The following is a 20,401-nucleotide window of genomic DNA, read 5'->3' on the forward strand; positions in this document are numbered from 1 at the left end:
CAATGAGCTCAAGCATAACAATGATTGTAAGGATGGCTCAGGACAGGGCAGTGTTTTGCTCTGTTGTGCACAGGGTCGCTATGAGTCCGAACCATACTGACGGCACATAACAACAACAACATCACTAATATCACATGCAAATAAAATTTTGCTGAAGATCATTCAAAAGTGTCTGTAGCAGTGTATCAATAGAAAACTGCCAGAAATTCAAGCCAGATATAGAAGAGGGCTTGGAACCAGATAAGGTATGCCTGACCCAAGTAATGGTGCTTTCAATCTTCTCAAATTCGTGTGAAATCTAGAAAATGAATAAGTAAGACCGAAGAAGAATTGACACATTTGAACTGTGGTGTTTGCGAAGAATATCGAATATACAATGGTCTACCAAAACAATGAACAAATCTGTCTTGGAAGAAATACAACTAGAATGATTCTTAGAAGAAATGATGGTGAGACTATGTCTCATATACTTTGGACATGTTGTCAGGAGGGAACAATTTCTAGAGAAGGACATCAGGCTTTGTAAAATACAGGGTCAGCAGAAAAGGGAGGACCCTCAATGAGATGGATTCACACAGTGGCTGCAACAATGGGCTCAATCATAGTAATGATTGTGAGGAAGGTATAGGACTGGGTGGTGTTTCCTTCTGTTGCATACAGGGTCCGTATGAGTTGGAACCAACTCATTGGCACCTAGGAACAGGAAATACCCATATGATCTAATTTCTTCAGCCACCAGACTGAACCACAATTATCACATTATTACCCAGACTCAGAGAGGAGCCCATTTTTGAAAGGGCTAAAATATCTGTGATTTAATTGTTTGGAAAGCTTTACAAAAATACATGTTAAATTGTGCTGATGCTGTTTTTCATCCTTTCTCCTTTTCTGCTACATGTAGACAAAGCACCATTTTAAGCTAAGGTTCTCAGTCATAACAAAACTAAATAAAATGTTGAAATTTATTTTTCAATGATGTATCTTTCATAGTATGGTTTCCTATAAACCTGGGATGTTCTTAATCCTTGTTGCTAAAGAAAAAATTCTCCCTCCTCCTGCCCCTCATGATGCTGTAATTATGAATTTAACACTAGACAAAGGACATAGAATATGCACAAAAAGAAACACTAACGGTCCACAAATTTTTGAAAATGATTAGCCCTTTCTATTATCAAAGTAACACAAATATGAGTATTTTTCCCCTCCTTTCAAACTAGCAAGATTTATTTTAGTACTCAGTGTTGGCATGGATGTGATAAGACAGGCTCTATACTGAACTACTTGTGGAGGTATGGACTAGTAGAAACATTCAGAAAGCAATTTGTCCTCATGTAATAAGTACATCAAGAGGCAAAATGTTTACTTTGGCTCAGCATTTCTACTAAAAAGCTACAGCAGAACCTGTTAATTTTCCCCTTATATTTACTTTTCCTTTTATCTTTATATAATCAGAGCCCTGGATTTCAGCTGGGCACATGGCTGCCCAGAATAAACACTATATAATTATCCTACCCTTCCACTCAGATGTGGACTTACTGATTAATGATCAAGCCAATGGGATATAACTGGAAACATGTAGATAAGATTTATGGAAATGCTCTATCATAGATTTCACCCCACTTTCTAAAAGCAAATTCTCAGATCCTTAGACTCTCCCCAAATTTGCTTACTCAATGTCCAAAACCTATTGTAGGTTCTTCGTTCTAACGCCCAGCTTACTGAAATATACCACATGAAGTTAATTCGGGTAGGAAACAAGTTATTTGCTATAGTTATTTGCTAAAACACGGGTTATTCTATCCCTGAACAATTTATTTCTTATGACGAATTAGTAAGGAAATCTCAGACTTAAAACTATTTGTAGACTATCACAGTGTCATTTACACACACACATGCAAATCAAAGTTCACAATGAAGAAATGAAGAATTGATGGAATTATTGGAGTGTCACCACACTACAAAAAGTTAAGTTGACATGCAATTCGAAAATCCCATTTGCGGAGTCATTGTTAGACAGAAGGCTATGAAACCTTCAGTAAGTATCAGTCTGTCATGATAAAAGTTAAAACTTTGACTCAAAAAAAAAAGGTATCATTTTACTGACACCAATCTCACTCTCAGGCTTATAAGAGGCAATCCTTCTTAGTGTAATGATAGTAAAAGATTCTGACATTAAATTGGATTTTTCAGAACCTTTCAAGAACTTTTTAAACTTCATTCTATTTGCTTGACTTCATAAAATGAATAGTTTATAATTTTAAGCAAGTAAGTTAAAAATATATCTTTCTACCGAGGGAAAAAAATAGTAGGAGGCAAGAATAAGCTATTGAGGCAAAAACAGTTCTCATTCTTGCTTCTTGCTCTGCCACTGCAGGCTGAAATTTAATGTAATACCCAGTTATGTTTGATGAGTGGTTTTAACAAAATGGTCACCATTTTTCCACTAGGAGGATAATTTTCATGGTATAAAATTCTATTGGAGTAGGAAAAAAAAAAAAGGAAGTATGCCATTTTGTTTAAACATGTTCAGGAAAATAAAAGTTTTAAAATGAAATTGTAGTACATGAGGAATACATTTTTTAAAGGAAATTTCATATGCACCTTTTTATCAAAAACGTTCCTAACCTCAACCTCTATGGAGTTTTTCTTTCTTATCATTCGAATTTTTAAATATTTGGCTTCTTCAAAGAGGAGCATATTTAGACTTAACATTACCTGAATGATAAAGAGACAGAAGAGTAACCACAAGAAGAACAATCACAAAAAAGACTAGTTTAGACTTACCCTGTTGGTTGGCTGTATCCATAAAACCTGTGTTCCAGAAGTAAGAAGAGCGCGCCCAATCTCTGAGCATATGTAACCCAGGTTTTATTTATTGATAGCCAGGATTCACTGGCAGTCCACACCCCTCCAACCATCAGAAAGACTGGCCCTCCAGGTTTGTAGAAGGCATCATTAATGAAATATCTCTGGAAAAAAAATATTCTTGTAAGTTACTAATTCACCAGCCCTTGTAATTTGTTTTTTGTTTCTGATAATTGAATGGCAGCATGATTTGATTTATCAGATTTGAATTATAATTCTGAGAACAACGAAAGCAACCCGTTGCCGTTGAATGGATTCCGACTCATAGAAACCCTATAGGGCAGAGAAGAACTGCCTTATAGGGTTTCTAGGGAGTCCCTGGTGGATACAAACTGCTGACCTTTTCGATAGTTGCCACAGCTCTTAACCAGTACACTACCAGGTTTTCCATGATTTTGAGATCCCATTTAAATCAGTGTCATAGCTCAAGTCACTGTGCCTACATGCTGGACAAATTAATGTTTTGCTTTTGGTGGTAAAGCAGACCCAACACCAAATCGGCCATTTCAACCATTTTCAAGTGTGCAATCCAGTGGTATAAACTGCACCCTCAATGTGCAACCATCACTACGATTTGTTTACATTTCAGATTTAGAATGTGAGATTCCTGTTTGATTTTATACTTGTAGCTATTTTCTTTTACTTTGAAAGTTCAGGTTCTAACATTAATATAATTATTTATTTGCTTTATGCAAATAATATATAGCGTAACAAGAGCAATATTTAAAAGAACTCTGGTGTTGCAGCGGATAAGTGCAAGGCTTCTAGCTGAATGGTTGGTGGTTCAAACCCACCACCTGCCCCTGGGGATAAATGGAAGCCAACAGTCACATTTTTCTCTCAAGGAGTGCCTGCTAGATTTGAACCACTGACCTTTCAGTTAGCAGCTTCACCCTTAACCACTGCACCATGAGGGCTCCTTCCCATAAATATTACAGTCCAGGAAACACTGAGGGTCAGTTTTACTCTTATCCTGTATGGTTGCTGTGAGTTGGAATCAACATGATGGTATGCAGAAAGAACAATATTAAGAGAGTATGGGTGGCTTCAGTGCTGAGTTAGAAAGGGAACCTGCGGTAGAAGGGAGTGCGCTGACACATTGTGGGAATTGAATCCAATGCCACAAACAATTTGTGCATAATTTTTGAGTGAGAAACTAATTTTCTCTCTAAACTTTCACCTAAAATGCAAATAATAAAAAGAGTGACAGCATCATTATTGAAAACTGATTTCCTTTCTAATGTTTCTGTGTGTATGTATACTTAGAATTTACTCTACAAGAGATACAAAGTCAAAGTACTGAGCTATCTAGTCACTGAAGATAATTCTATCTAGTTGAGCCAAAGATATAATAGACAATTAACTTGTTTATTTTTTCATTTTATGTTCAATTTTTAACTGTTTTATTGGAAATATTTACATGGTTCCAAAGCTAAATCTTCAAAGCAAAGTATATTCACAAAAACTGGGGTCATTTTATTTCCAAAAGCTTTTATCTCCATCTCATGTATGTAACCATTTTTACTCTTTATTCTTCCATTATTTTGTAAAACATATATATATATAATTTTTCTACCATTTGTTAAGGTGCCATTCTGCTATTTTCACTCAATATCGTATCATGGAGATAATTACATAGCAATATATCAAGACTTTGAAATATTCCTTATTCTCTTTTACAATTACATTTTATTTTCAAGCATAGAGATATCTTAATAATTAAACTAGTATTCTATTGAACATTTGATTTATTTCCCATCTGCTCTCTTTCTAAATGTTGCTGAAATCTATAGTTTGCACATGTAACTTTTCATAGATTTGCTAGTGTATCCTTGAGACAGATGCCTGAAAGAAAAACAAACAAAAAAACAAAAAATATTGCCGTCGAGTTGATTCCTACTCATAGCAACCCTATAGGACAGAGTAGAATCCTCCCATAGAGTTTCCAAAAAGTGCCTGGTGTTTCGAATGACAACATTTTGATTAGCAGCTGTAGCTCTTAACCACTATGCCTTCAGGGTTTCCCAAAGAGGGTATAATTTTACTAAATATTGCTAAATTCTCTCTATAACGTTTGCACCATTTAGCCATTCCTAAGTACTATGTATGAGAGTGCCTGTTAACCAATAGCCTAGCCAACAGAGTAGATTCTCAGGCTAGAAAAATGGTATCAGTAAGCAGTTCATAACTGTGACCAAAGTTTCTCCTAAGCATTCAAGAATTCAAAACAAAATCAACTCTCTGTAAAAGAGAGTAGAACACTTAAAGAAAAAAAAAAATACATAAAGAGACGAAAACTATAGTGGTCATGCTCAAAATATAAGTAGAGGGAAAAATAAACGTATTATAGAAATAACAATTATTCACAGACATGAAGAATCTAGAGGTCAAGCTAGAGAAGAATTAGTAGAAATAAATGGAAAAGTATTTAAGTTGAATTAGAGACAAAATTAGAACTACCTGAATGTAATTGACTAGAGACACTCAACACATGTGTAATTAGTGACTTCAAAGAAGAAAAATAAATGTATAGACTAGGAAAAATATATTATTAAAAAATATTACACAGTAAACAGACCGTGTCTCAGGAAAAACTGGTATCAATTTGTCAGTATCAACATGTGTCCCAAAACCCAAAGCCCATACCCAATCCCGGCAAGTTGATTCCAACCCACAGTGACCCTACAGGACAGAGTAGAACTGCTCCATAGGGTTTCCAAGGACTAGATGATGGAGTCAAGCTGCAAGCTCTTAACCATGTGCCACCAGAGATCCAGATAAGTCCCAGGAAACTGTATTTACTCCAAAGAAAAAGAAAGAATCCTTCAGGCCTTAAGGCAAAAAGTCCCAAGTAAGAAGGTTTATATTTTGCTGGACTCTACATGCTATATGTTGTTGTTGTTGTTAGGTGCCGTTGAGTCGGTTCTGACTCATAGCGACCCTATGCACAACAGAAAAAAACACTGCCCGGTCCTGAGCCATTCTCACAATCATTGTTATCTTTGAGCCCATTGTTGCAGCCACTGTGTCAATCAACCTCTTTGAGGGTCTTCCTCTTTTCAGCTGACCCTGTACTTTGCCAAGCATGATGTCCTTCTCCATGGACTGATCCCTCCTGACAACATGTCCAAAATATGTAAGACGCAGTCTCGCCATCCTTGTTTCTAAGGAACATTCTGGTTGTGCTTCCTCCAAGACAGATTTATTGGTTCTTCTGTCAGTCCATGGCATATTCAACATTCTTTGCCAACACCACAATTCAAAGGCATCAAGTCTTCTTCAGTTTTCCTTATTCATTGTCCAGCTTTCACATGCATATGATGCGATTGAAAATACCATGGCTTGGGTCAGGTGCACCTTAGTCTTCAGGGTGACATCTTTGCTCTTCAACACTTTAAAGAGGTACTTTGTGGCAGATTTACCCAATGCAACGCGCCTTTTGGATGCTGCTTTCGTGGCTGTTGATAGTGGATCCAAGTAAAATGAAATCCTTGACAACTTCAATCTTTTCTCCGTTTATCATGATGTTACTCTTTGGTCCAGTTGTGAAGATTTTTGTTTTCTTTATGTTGAGGTGCAATCCATACTGAAGTCTGTGGTCTTTGGTCTTCATTAGTAAGTGCTTCAAGTCCTCTTCACTTTCAGCAAGCAAGGTTGTGGCACCTGAATAATGCATGTTGTTGATGAGTCTTCCTCCAATCCTGGTGCCCCGTTCTTCTTCATATAGCCCAGCTGCTGGGATTATTTGTTCAGCATACAGATTTAATAGGTATGGTGAAAGAATACAACCCTGGTGCACAACTTTCCTGACTTTAAACCAATCAGTATCCCCTTGTTCTTTCTGAACAACTTCCTCTTGATCTAAGTACAGGCTCCTCATGAGCACAATTAAGTATTCTGGAATTCACATTCTTTGCAACATTATCCATAATTTGTTATGATCCACACAGTTGAATGCCGTTGCCCAGACGATAAAACACAGGTAAACATCCTTCTGGTATTCTCTGCTTTCAGCCAGGATCCATCTGACATCAGCAATGATATCCCTGGTTCCACGTCCTCTTCTGAAACCAGCCTGAATTTCTGGCAATTCCCTGTGGATATACTGCTGGAGATGTTTTTGAATGATCTTCAGCAAAATTTTGCTTGCGTGTGATATTATTGATATTGCTCTATAATTTCCACATTTGTTTGAATCACCTTTCTTAGGAATAGGCATAAATATAGATCTCTCCCAGTCATTTGGCCAGGAAGCTGTCTTCCATATTTCTTGGCGTAGACGAGTGAGCACCTCCAGCACTGCATCTGTTTGTTGAAATATCTCAATTGATATTCCACCAATTCCTGGAGCCTTGTTTTCAGCCAATGCCTTCAGAACAGCTTGGACTTCTTCCTTCAGTACCATTGGTTCCTGATCATATGCTACCTTTTGAAATGGTTGAGCATTGGCTAATTCTTTTTGGTATAATGACTCTGTATTCCTTCCATTTTCTTTTGATGCTGTCTGTGTCATTTAATATTTTCCCCATAGAATCCTTCACTATTGCAATTTGAGGCTTAATTTTTTTCTTCAGTTCTTTCAGTTTGAGAAACGCCGAGTGTGTTCTTCCCTTTTGGTTTTCCATTTTCAGCTCTTTGCACATGTCATTATAAAACTTTACTTTGTCTTCTCGAGACGCCCTTTGAAATCTTCAGTTCTTTTGCTTCATCAATTTTGCCTTGTGCTTTAGCTGCTTGTCGTTTGAGAGCAAGTTTCAGAGTCTCCTCCAACATCTATCTTGGTCTTTTCTTTCTCTCTTGTCTTTTCAATGACCTCTTGCTTTCTACATGTATGATGTCCTTGATATCATTCCACATCTCATCCGGTCTTTGGTCACCAGTGTTTAATGCATCAAACCTATTCTTCAGATGGTCTCTAAATTCAGGTGGAATATACTCAAGGTCATATTTTGGCTCTTGTGGACTTGTTCTGATTTTCATCAGTCTCAGCTTGAACTTGCAGATGAGCAACTGATGGTCTGTTCCACAGTCGGCCCCTGGCCTTGTTCTGACTGATGATATGGAGCTTTTCTGTAATCTCTTTCCACAGATATAGTCAATTTGATTTGTGTGTGTTCCATCTGGCGAGGTCCATGTGTATAGTCGCCATTTATGTGGGTGAAAGAAGGCATTTGCAATGAAGAAGTTGTTGGTCTTGCAAAATTCTGTCAATTGATCTCCAAAATTGTTTCTATCACCAAGGCCATATTTTCCAACTATCAATAGTTCTTTGTTTCTAACTTTCACATTAAAATCACCAGTAATTATCAATGCATCTTAATTGCATGTTTGATCAAGTTCAGACTGCAGCAGCTGATAAAAATCTTCTATTTCTTCCTCTTTGGCTCTAGTGGTTGGTGCGTAAATTTGAATAATAGTCATATTAATGGGTCTTCCTTGTAGTGGTATGGATATTATCCTATCACTGACAGCATTGTACTTCAGGATATATCTTGAAATGTTCTTTTTGACGATGAATGTAATACCATTGCTCTTGAAGTTGTCATTCCCAGCATAGTAGACTATATGATTGTCCAATTCAAAATGGCCAATACCAGTCCATTTCAGTTCATTAATGCCTAGGATATCGATGTTTATGTGTTCCATTTCATTTTTGACGATTTTTAATTTTTCGAATTCATACTTTGTACATTCCAGGTTCTGATTATTAATGGATGTTTGCAGCTGTTTCTTCTCATTTTGAGTAGTGCCACATCAGCAAATGAAGGTTCTGGAAGCTTAGTCCATCCACGTCATTAAGGTCGACTCTACTTTGAGGAGGCAGCTCTTCCCCAGTCATCTTTTGAGTGACTTCCAACCTGGGGGGGCTCATCTTCCAGCACTATATCAGACAATGTTTTTCCTGCTATTCACATGGTTTTCACTGGCTAATACTTTTCAGAAGTAGACTACTGGGTCCTTCTTCCTAGTCTATCTTAGTCTGGAAGCTCAGCTGAAACCTGTTTTCCGTGGATGACCCTGCTGGTATCTGAATACTGGCATAGCTTCCAGCATCACAGCAACATGCAAGCCTCCACAGTACAACAAACTAACACACAAACTGTTGTATGAGAGTTTAACTGAGGGAAGAAAACTGACAAGCAATAATTGTATACTTAACCATTCAGATATCACACAAGTAGTAAAATTTCCAGAGTGTAATTGTTAAGCCCTTCTATAATAATCAATCTAACAAAGGAATAGGGAGTGAAAAATTTACCTATTTACATACAACATTAAGCCTAAAACAACCAACAAGCTATGGTATTGAACAGAATGAAATGTTACAAAATATGAAAATTTAAAACATGCTGATCAAAAGCAGAAATCTACAGTATAGAATTTCAAATTCTCGTGAAATGTACAATTACTGGATTCACCAGAAGAAAACAAATAATAAAAATTAGAGCTGAATTAGAATTAGATGAATTAGAGAACAGAAAGATAGTTGAAAGAATTAACAAAGCCAAAAGCTGGTTCTTTGAAAAAATTAACAAATTGATAAACCATTGGCCAGACTGACTAAAGAAACACAGGAAAGGAAACAACCCGAATAAGAAATGAGATGGGCCATATCACAACAGACCCAACTGAAATTAAAAGAATCATATCAGATTATTATGAAAAATTGTACTCTAACAAATTTGCAAACCTAGAAGAAATGGATGAATTCCTAGGAAAACACTACCTACCTAAACTAACACAATCTGAAGTAGAACATCTAAATAGACCCATAACAAAAAAAAGAGATTGAAAAACAAGAAAAAAAAAAAAAAAACTCACAAGAAAAAAAAAGCCCTGGCCTGGATGTTTTCACTGCAGAGTTCTACCAAACTTTCAGAGAAGAGTTAACACCACTATTACTGAAGGTATTTCAAAGCATAGAAAATGATGGAATACTACCTAACTCATTCTATGAAGACACCATATCCCTGATACCAAAACCAGGTAAAGACACCACAAAAAAAGAAAATTACAGACCTATATCCCTCATGAACATGGATGCAAAAATCCTCAACAAAATTCTAGCCAATAGAATTCAACAACATATCAAAAAAATAATCCACCACGATCAAGTGAGATTTATACCAGGTATGCAAAGTTGGTTTAATATTAGCAAAAGCATTAATGTAATCCACCATATAAATAAAACAAAAGACAAAAACCACATGATCTTATCAACTGATGCAGAAAAGGCAATTAACAAAGTCCAACACCCATTCATGATAAAAACTCTCAGCAAAATAGGAATAGAAGGAAAATTCCTCAACATAATAAAGGGCATCTATACAAAGCCAACAACCAACATCATTCTAAATGGAGAGAGCCTGAACGCATTTCCCTTGAGAATGGGAACCAGACAAGGATGCCCTTTACCACCGCTCTAATTCAACATTGTCGTAGAGGTCCTAGCCAGAGCAATTAGGCTAGACAAAGAAATAAAGGGTATCCAGAATGGCAAGGAGGAAATAAAATTATCTCTATTTGCAGATGACATGATCTTATACACAGAAAACCCTAAGGAATCCTCCAGAAAACTACTGAAACTAATAGAAGAGTTTGGCAGAGTCTCAGGTTATAAAATAAACATACAAAAATCACTTGGAGAGGCGGACCCAAGATGGCGGACTAGGCAGACGCTACCTCGGATCCCTCTTACAACAAAGACATGGAAAAACAAGTGAATCGATCACATACATAACAATCTACGAACCCTGAACAACAAACACAGATTTAGAGACGGAGAACGAACTAATACGGGGAAGCAGCGATTGTTTTCAGAGCCTGGAGCCAGCGTAACAGTCAGGTACGGCACAAGCACAGAGAGCTGCTCCACCCCCCTGAACTAACCCGGGAAGGGGGACCAGCTGGTTCGGCGGGCGGCGTGGGACGCAGCTGGTAGGAGAAGTCCCCGGGAGGCAATGACTGGTCTTGGAACGGGGAGAGCAGCGTCCCAGCCAGGGAACCATCCCGCCGGGACTTGGACTGGACGCAGGCGGCTTCATTAACATCTGAATAGCCTGAGCCAGAGGGAGAACTCTGATAGGGATCTGACTGCATTTTTTTTTAGCGGATTTTCTGGAAAAACTAGTTTCCCAGTGATGGCTCGGAGACAACAATCCATATCAAACCACTTAAAGAAGCAGACCATGACAGCTTCTCCAAGCCCCCAAACAAAAGAATCAAAATCTTCCCCAAATGAAGATACAATCCTGGAATTATCAGATATAGAATATAAAAAACTAATTTACAGAATGCTTCAAGACATCACAAATGAAATAAGGCAAACTGCAGAAAAAGCCAAGGAACACACTGATAAAACTGTTGAAGAACTCAAAAAGATTATTCAAGAACATAGTGGAAAAATTTATAAGTTGCAAGAATCCATAGAGAGATAGCATGTAGAAATCCATAAGATTAACAATAAAAGTACAGAATTAGACAATGCAATAGGAAGTCAGAGGAGCAGACTCGAGCAATTAGAATGCAGACTGGGACATCTGGAGGACCAGAGAATCAACACCAACATAGCTGAAAAAAATCAGATAAAAGAATTAAAAAAAATGAAGAAACCCTAAGAATCATGTGGGACTCTATCAAGAAGGATAACCTGCGGGTGATTGGAGTCCCAGAACAGGGAGGGGGGACAGAAAACACAGAGAAAATAGTTGAAGAACTCCTGACAGAAAACTTCCCTGACATCATGAAAGACGAAAGGATATCTATCCAAGATGCTCATCGAACCCCATTTAAGATTGATCCAAAAAGAAAAACACCAAGACATATTATCATCAAACTCACCAAAACCAAAGATAAACAGAAAATTTTAAAAGCAGCCAGGGAGAAAAGAAAGGTTTCCTTCAAGGGAGAATCAGTAAGAATATGTTCTGACTACTCAGCAGAAACCATGCAGGCAAGAAGGGAATGGGACGACATATACAGAACACTGAAGGAGAAAAACTGCCAGCCAAGGATCATATATCCAGCAAAACTCTCTCTGAAGTATGAAGGCGAAATTAAGATATTTACAGGCAAACACAAGTTTAGAGAATTTGCAAAAACCAAACCAAAGCTACAAGAAATACTAAAGGATATTGTTTGGTCAGAGAACCAATAATATCAGATATCAGCACAACACAAGGTCACAAAACAGAACGTCCTGATATTAACTCAAATAGGGAAAGCACAAAAACAAACAAATTAAGATTAATTAAAAAAAAAATACACATAACAGGGAATCATGGAAGTCAATAGGTAAAAGATCACAATAATCAAAAAGAGGGACTAAATACAGGAGGCATTGAACTGCCAGATGGAGAGTGATACAAGGCGATATAGAACAACACAAGTTAGGTTTTTACTTAGAAAAAATAGGGGTAAATAATAAGGTAACCACAAAAAGGTATAACAACTCTATAACTCAAGATAAAAACCAAGAAAAACGTAGCGACTCAACTAACATAAAGTCAAACACTATGAAAATGAGGATCTCACAATTTACTAAGAAAAACGCCTCAGCACAAAAAAGTATGTGGAAAAATGAAATTGTCAACAACACACATAAAAAGGCATCAAAATGACAGCACTAAAAACTTATTTATCTATAATTACGCTGAATGTATATGGACTAAATACACCAATAAAGAGACAGAGAGTCACAGACTGGATAAAGAAACACGATCCATCTATATGCTGCCTACAAGAGACACACCTTAGACTTAGAGACACAAACAAACTAAAAGTCAAAGGATGGAAAAAAGTATATCAAGCAAAGAATAAGCAAAAAAGAAGAGGAGTAGCAATATTAATTTCTGACAAAATAGACTTTAGAGTTAAATCCACCACAAAGGATAAAGAAGGACACTATATAATGATAAAAGGGACAATTGATCAGGAAGACATAACCATATTAAATATTTATGCACCCAATGACAGGGCTGCAAGATACATAAATCAAATTTTAACAGAATTGAAAAGTGAGATAGACACCTCCACAATTATAGTAGGAGACTTCAACACACCACTTTCGGAGAAGGACAGGACATCCAGTAAGAAGCTCAATAGAGACACGGAAGATCTAATTACAACAATCAACCAACTTGACCTCATTGACTTATACAGAACTCTCCACCCAACTGCTGCAAAATATACTTTTTTTTCTAGCGCACATGGAACGTTCTCTAGAATAGACCACATATTAGGTCATAAAACAAACGTTTGCAGAGTCCAAAACATCGAAATATTACAAAGCATCTTCTCAGACCACAAGGCAATAAAACTAGAGATCAATAACAGAAAAACTAGGGAAAAGAAATCAAATACTTGGAAAATGAACAATACCCTCCTGAAAAAAGACTGTGTTAAAGAAGACATTAAGGAGGGAATAAGGAAATTCTTAGAAAGCAACGAGAATGAAAATACTTCCTATCAAAACCTCTGGGACACAGCAAAAGCAGTGCTCAGAGGCCAATTTGTATCGATAAATGCATACATACAAAAAGAAGAAAGAGCCAAAATCAGAGAACTGTCCCTACAACTTGAACAAATAGAAACTGAGCAAGAAAAGAATCCATCAGGCACCAGAAGAAAACAAATAATAAAAATTAGAGCTCAACTAAATGAATTAGAGAACAGAAAAACAATTGAAAGAATTAACAAAGCCAAAAGCTGGTTCTTTGAAAAAATTAACAAAATTGATAAACCATTGGCTAGACTGACTAAAGAAATACAGGAAACAAATAACCCGAATAAGAAACGAGAAGGACCACATCACAACAGAACCAAATGAAATCAAAAGAATCATTTCAGATTATTATGAAAAATTGCACTCTAACAAATTTGCAAACCTAGAAGAAATGGATGAATTCCTGGAAAAACACTACCTACCTAAACTAACACATTCAGAAGTAGAACAACTAAATAGACCCATAACAAAAAAAGAGATTGAAACGGTAATCAAAAAACTCCCAACAAAAAAAAGCCCTGGCCCGGACGGCTTCACTGCAGAGTTCTACCAAACTTTCAGAGAAGAGTTAACACCACTACTTCTGAAGGTATTCCAAAGCATAGAAAATGACGGAATACTACCCAACTCATTCTATGAAGCCACCATCTCCCTGATACCAAAACCAGGTAAAGACATTACAAAAAAAGAAAATTATAGACCTATATCCCTCATGAACATAGATGCAAAAATCCTCAACAAAATTCTAGCCAATAGAATCCAACAACACGTCAAAAAAATAATTCACCCTGATCAAGTGGGATTTATACCAGGTATGCAAGGCTGGTTTAATATCAGAAAAACCATTAATGTAATCCATCACATAAATAAAACAAAAGACAAAAACCACATGATCTTATCAATTGATGCAGAAAAGGCATTGACAAAGTCCAACACCCATTTATGATAAAAACTCTTACCAAAATAGGAATTGAAGGAAAATTCCTCAACATAATAAAGGGCATCTATGCAAAGCCAACAGCCAATATCACTCTAAATGGAGAGAACCTGAAAGCATTTCCCTTGAGAATGGGAACCAGACAAGGATGCCCTTTATCACCGCTCTTATTCAACATCGTGCTGGAAGTCCTAGCCAGGGCAATTAGGCTAGACAAAGAAATAAAAGGTATCCGGATTGGCAAGGAGGAAGTAAAGTTATCACTATTTGCAGATGACATGATCTTATACACAGAAAACCCTAAGGAATCCTCCAGAAAACTACTGAAACTAATAGAAGAGTTTGGCAGAGTCTCAGGTTATAAAATAAACATACAAAAATCACTTGGATTCCTCTACATCAACAAAAAGAACACCGAAGAGGAAATAACCAAATCAATACCATTCACAGTAGCTCCCAAGAAGATAAGATACTTAGGAATAAATCTTACCAAGGATGTAAAAGACCTATACAAAGAAAACTACAAAGCTCTACTACAAGAAATTCAAAAGGATATACTTAAGTGGAAAAACATACCTTGCTCATGGATAGGAAGACTTAACATAGTAAAAATGTCTATTCTACCAAAAGCCATCTATACATACAATGCACCTCCAATCCAAATTCCAATGACATTTTTAATGTGATGGAGAAACAAATCACCAACTGCATATGGAAGGGAAAGAAGGCCCGGATAAGTAAAGCATTACTGAAAAAGAAGAAGAAAGTGGGAAGCCTCACTCTACCTGATTTTAGAACCTATTATTCAGCCACAGTAGTCAAAACAGCCTGGTCCTGGTACAACAGCAGGCACATAGACCAATGGAACAGTATTGAGAACCGAGATATAAATCCATCCACATATGAGCAGCTGATATTTGAGAAAGGTCCAGTGTCAGTTAACTGGGGAAAAGATAGTCTTTTTAACAAATGGTGCTGGCATAACTGGATATCCATTTGCAAAAAAATGAAACAGGACCCATACCTCACACCATGCACAAAAACTAACTCCAAGTGGATCAAAGGCCTAAACATAAAGACTAAAATGATAAAGTTCATGGAAGAAAAAACAGGGACAACTCTAGGAGTCCTAATACAAGGCATAAACAGAATACAAAACATTACCAAAAATGACGAAGAGAAACCAGATAACTGGGAACTCCTAAAAATCAAACACCTATGCTCATCTAAAGACTTCACCAAAAGATTAAAAAGACCACCTACAGACTGGGAAAGAATTTTCAGCTATGACATCTCTGACCAGCACCTGATCTCTAAAATCTATATGATTCTGTTAAAACTCAACCACAAAAAGACAAACAACGCAATAAAAAACTGGGCACGGGATATGAACACGCACTTCACTAAAGAAGATATTCAGGCAGCTAACAGATACATGAGAAAATGCTCTCGATCATTAGCCATTAGAGAAATGCAGATTAAAACTATGATGAGATTCCATCTCACTCCAACAAGGCTGGCATTAATCCAAAAATCACAAAATAATAAATGTTAGAGAGGCTGCGGAGAGATTGGAACTCTTATACACTGCTGGTGGGAAGGTAAAATGGCACAACCACTTTGGAAATCTATCTGGCATTTTCTTAAAAATTTAGAAATAGAACTACCACACAACCCAGAAATCCCACTCCTTGGAATATACCCTAGAGAAATAAGAGCTTTTACAGGAACAGATTTATGCACACCCATGTTTATTGCAGCACTGTTTACAATAGCAAAAACCTGGAAGCAACAAAGGTGTCCATTGTTGGATGAATGGTCAAATAAATTATGGTATATTCACACAACGGAATACTACACATCGATAAAGAACAGTGACGAATCTGTGTAACGTTTCATAACATGGAGGAACCTGGAAGGCATTATGCTGAGTGAAATTAGTCAGTTGCAAAAGGACAAATATTGTATAAGACCACTCTTATAAGTTCTTGAGAAATAGTATAAACTGAGAAGAACACATTCTTTTGTGGTTACGAGAAGGGGGAGGGAGGCAGGTTGCGAAAGGGTTATTTACTGATTAATTAGTAGATAAAAACTACTTTAGGTGAAGGGAAGAGCAATACTTAATACAGGGATGGTCAGCTCAAATGGATTGGACCAAAAGCAAAAAAGTTTCTGGGATAAACTGAATGCTTCAAAGGTCAGTGGAGCAAGGGTGGGGGTTTGGGGACTATGGCTTAAGGGGACTTCTAAGTCAATTGGCAAAATAAATTCCATTTTGAAAACATTCTGCATCCCACTTTGAAGTGTGGCATCTGGGGTCTTAAATGCTAACAAGCGGCCATCTAGGATGCATCAATTGGTCTCAACCCACCTGGATCAAAGGAGAATGAATAACACCAAGGTCACACGATAACTATGAGTCCAAGAGACAGAAAGGCCCACGTGAACCAGAGACTTACATCATCCTGAGACCAGAAGAACTAGATGGTGCCCGGCCACAACCAATGACTGCCCTGACAGGGAGTGCAACAGAGAACCCCTGAGGGAGCAGGAGAGCAGTGGGATGCAGACCCTAAATTCTCATAAAAAGACCAGACTTAACGGTCTGACTGAGACTAGAAGAATCCTGGTGGTCATGGTCCCCAAACCTTCTGTTGGCCCAGGACAAGAACCATTCCCAAAGACAACTAATCAGACATGGAAGGGACTGGACAATGGGTTGGAGAGAGATGCTGATGAAGAGTGAGCTACTTGTATTAGGTGGACACTTGAGACTGTGTTAGCATCTCCTGTCTGGAGGGGAGATGGGAGGGTGGAGAGGGTTAGAAACTGGCAAAACCATCATGAAAGGAGAGACTGGAAGGATGAAGTGGGCTGACTCATTAGGGGGAGAGTAAATGGGAGTATGTAGTAAGGTGTATATAGGCTTATGTGTGACAGACTGACTTGATTTGTAAACTTTCACTTAAAGCACAATAAAAATTATTCAAAAAAAAACATGCTGATCAAAAGCAGCAATCTGCAGAACAGAATTTCAAATCCTCGTGAAATGTAGAGTTACTGGATTCATGGAGGCCAGATGAACTCTTGAAATATTTGCTCTGATATAATCCTTAAACCTCAAACCAAAAATATCCCCTGAAGTCTTCTTAAAACCAAATAATAATTTAGCTTGACTACTAAAGTATGTGGTCCTTGAAAGTTGTGCTCTTGAAGTTCTATGTACATGGAAGAAAATTTACAAAAGAAACCCTAAACATTAGATAGGAATCTTAGGGTGGAGTGAATTCATGTTAATGGAGGAGGAACAAACCAGAAAAGGAGGGTGGGAATGGTTGCACAACACGAAGAATGGAATCAATGTCACTAAATTAGACCTGTAGAAACTGTTGAACTGGACTATGTTTGACCGTTTATACTCTGAACCCCAACAAAATACATAAAATAAATTACAAACAAAACAAGAAACATCTGGCTATAATATCACTAACAAAATAGAAAAGTAAAGGAGCAAAGATGGGAAGTTACATGCAAAAGGAAGGATTTGGTCTTTTATAAAATCATAAAGAGAAGCTCTAATAATAATAATGTTTTGTTGTTGTTCCTAGGTGCTGTGGAGTTAGTTCTGTCTCCCAGTGACCCCATGTACCAGAGAACAAAACACAGCCCTTTCCCGTGTCATCCTCACAATCATTGCTATGTTTGAACCCATTGTTGCAGTCCCTGTGTCAATCCATCCTGTTGAGGATCTGTCATTCTTTCCCTGACCCTCTAACAAGCCTGATGTTTGTCTCCAGGGACTTGTCCTGGCCAATAACATATCCAAAGCACCTGTGCCAAAATCTCCCCACTCTTGCTTTTAAGGAGTCTTCTGGCTCTACTTTTTCCAAGACACATTTTTTCTGTCTTGGAAAGTATATATTGTCCAATGTAATACATACTTTCATGCCTTGACTGCTGCTTCCATGGCTGTTGACTGTGGATTCTAGTAAAATGAAATCCTTGGTAACTTCAGACTTTTCTCAATTTATCATGAAGCTGCTTATTGGTGCAGTTGTGGGATTTTTTTTTTCTTTATATTGAGGTATAATCCATACTTAAGGCTGTAGTCTTTGCTCTGATCATTATTTGCTTCAAACCCTCTTTGCTTTCTTAAGCACGCTTGTGTCACCTACAGGTTGTTAATGAGTCTTCCTCCACACAACCAGTCAATCTGAGTTTGTTGAAATATCTTTTTTTGTCAGTTCGACTTTGGACCATTTAAATATATAATTATGAAATTATATCAAAATTTAAAACACAAATTTTAAATATAATAAAGTAAAATAAATCTACATAAATGGTATCTGATTAGCACATAACCACACAGAAAGGACCAATTCTGAGTGACTGAGAAGTCAGTAATAATCAATCTCATGGACAGACTACAAAGTAAATTTTTAAAATTTTTTTTAGTAATTATATTGCTGGTGGCAGTTTTTGTATTATAATTCTGAGACTGCTGTGTAATATGAGGTAAAGAAAATAAGTGAGTGTGCAATTTTCTAAATCCATCATTCTTAATGCCCTTTTAAAATCTGGTAAATAAAGAGAATGAGTAAACCATTTATACTGTCTTTCCAGTACAAATCGTGTCACTATGTAGCCAAATAATGCATAATGGAAATTACTTTTATACTCATATTCTAGCTAATAAATGAAGAATGAAGAAAATTAATATTATTATTTTGCAACCCCCACCCCCATATAAATAATTAGATCTAAGCATTGGGCATCAACAATTTCTTCCATAACAAGAATTAAAAAAAAAAAAAAAAAATTCAGGCATTTCATATCTCTACATAAAAGAACTTGCCAATATAAGGTGAACTTCCTCCTATAGATTTTGATCAATTCTATAGATCCAGCAACAGATTTGTATAAAATCTATGTGACCTCGAAAGCAAACAAACAAAAATAACAGAAAATTTTCCTTCATAACTTCATTGATGGCATGTTAACCCAGTGAAATGTCCTGAAACAAAAAAACCAAACCTGTTGTCACAAAATCAATTCTGATTCCTGGTGTGTCAGTGAGTGTCAGAGAAGTGCTATGCTCCATAGAGTTTTCAAGACTGTGAGCTTTCAGAAAGAGATCAACAGGTCTTTTTTCCAAAGTGCTCCTAGCTGGGTTTGAACCACCAACTTTGATGTTAGTTCAGTACTTAACCATTTGGACCACCCAGGGCCTGAAAACCTTCCCCATGTCTTCTATACCTCCCAGATTTCTGCAGCACCCGCCTCAAGACTTTAAGCTCATACCATCCCCTACTTGTCTTCATGTGCCCTAGTCATAATTTTTTACCTGTGGCCATAACCGTGTAAAAGTTTTGCTAAAATGGTCCAATTTTTGCTGGAAGGAAAAATTAGGGTACATCACTTTTGTCTGATGGGCACCACGAGTCCGTCTCCAGAGAAAACTCTGAGCAGAAGAACAGAAGAGCAGCAGCAGCAGCCACCCAAGAGCTTGGGCCATGGTCGTGTTGTGGGAACAAGCTTCCACCGTTTGGACTATTTCTACTGCAATTGCTCCCCACCCTAGAGAAAGAATGACTGCCGTCAGTAGTGGATCTAGGCCCCTGGGGCTACATGATGATATCTTTCTCTAGAAATGTGGGTAGTACCATCATCCCCACCTCCTGAGACTATGAGGACATTCAAGTAGAAAAGGTCAAATGGGGGAAGGGAAATGATGCCTATTAGTGACTTTTCATCCCGCATACTTGGGTGAAAACCCTGGGCAAGTGGTGCCCAGGGCTGCAAGAACCACCAAATGTGAGGGCCCAGGGTAAGAGTGCAAGATATTGAGAAACTCATCCTGTACTGAATGATTTCCTTGTTTTTGCTTCCTTGTTCCTTGTGGAGTCTTCTAGTAGGACTCCAAGACCACACACATAGAATGAGCAGGTATAAATCCAAATTCCAAATGATGAGACAGTGTTGTGCAGAAACCTAAGCATTTGAAGCTCTGGTTGCAGTTTCACTCTCCTGTCCCCTCTACTTCTTTGTAGAACTGGTGCTGCTATTGTTGTCTCATTCTAATCTCCATCAAT

The 20,401-nt window shown here is 37.4% G+C and overlaps 1 protein-coding gene across 1 annotated transcript in view; it reads right to left on the bottom strand.

Annotated features, from left to right (window-relative positions):
- LOC100667245 (putative serine protease K12H4.7) overlaps positions 1-19,886 on the bottom strand; it is a 77,531-nt gene extending 57,645 nt beyond the window's left edge. The window contains exons 1-2 of the mRNA XM_064287394.1: positions 19,654-19,886; positions 2,785-2,969 (exon numbers count right to left, since the gene is read on the bottom strand). Coding sequence (XP_064143464.1) covers positions 2,785-2,969; positions 19,654-19,824 — 356 coding nt within the window. The 5' untranslated portion in view covers positions 19,825-19,886. The remainder of the gene's footprint in view (positions 1-2,784; positions 2,970-19,653) is intronic.
- Positions 19,887-20,401: the final 515 nt, after the last annotated feature.

The sequence above is a fragment of the Loxodonta africana genome, chromosome 6 (genome assembly GCF_030014295.1).
Source record: "Loxodonta africana isolate mLoxAfr1 chromosome 6, mLoxAfr1.hap2, whole genome shotgun sequence".
In the NCBI taxonomy this organism is placed as follows: Eukaryota; Metazoa; Chordata; class Mammalia; order Proboscidea; family Elephantidae; genus Loxodonta; species Loxodonta africana.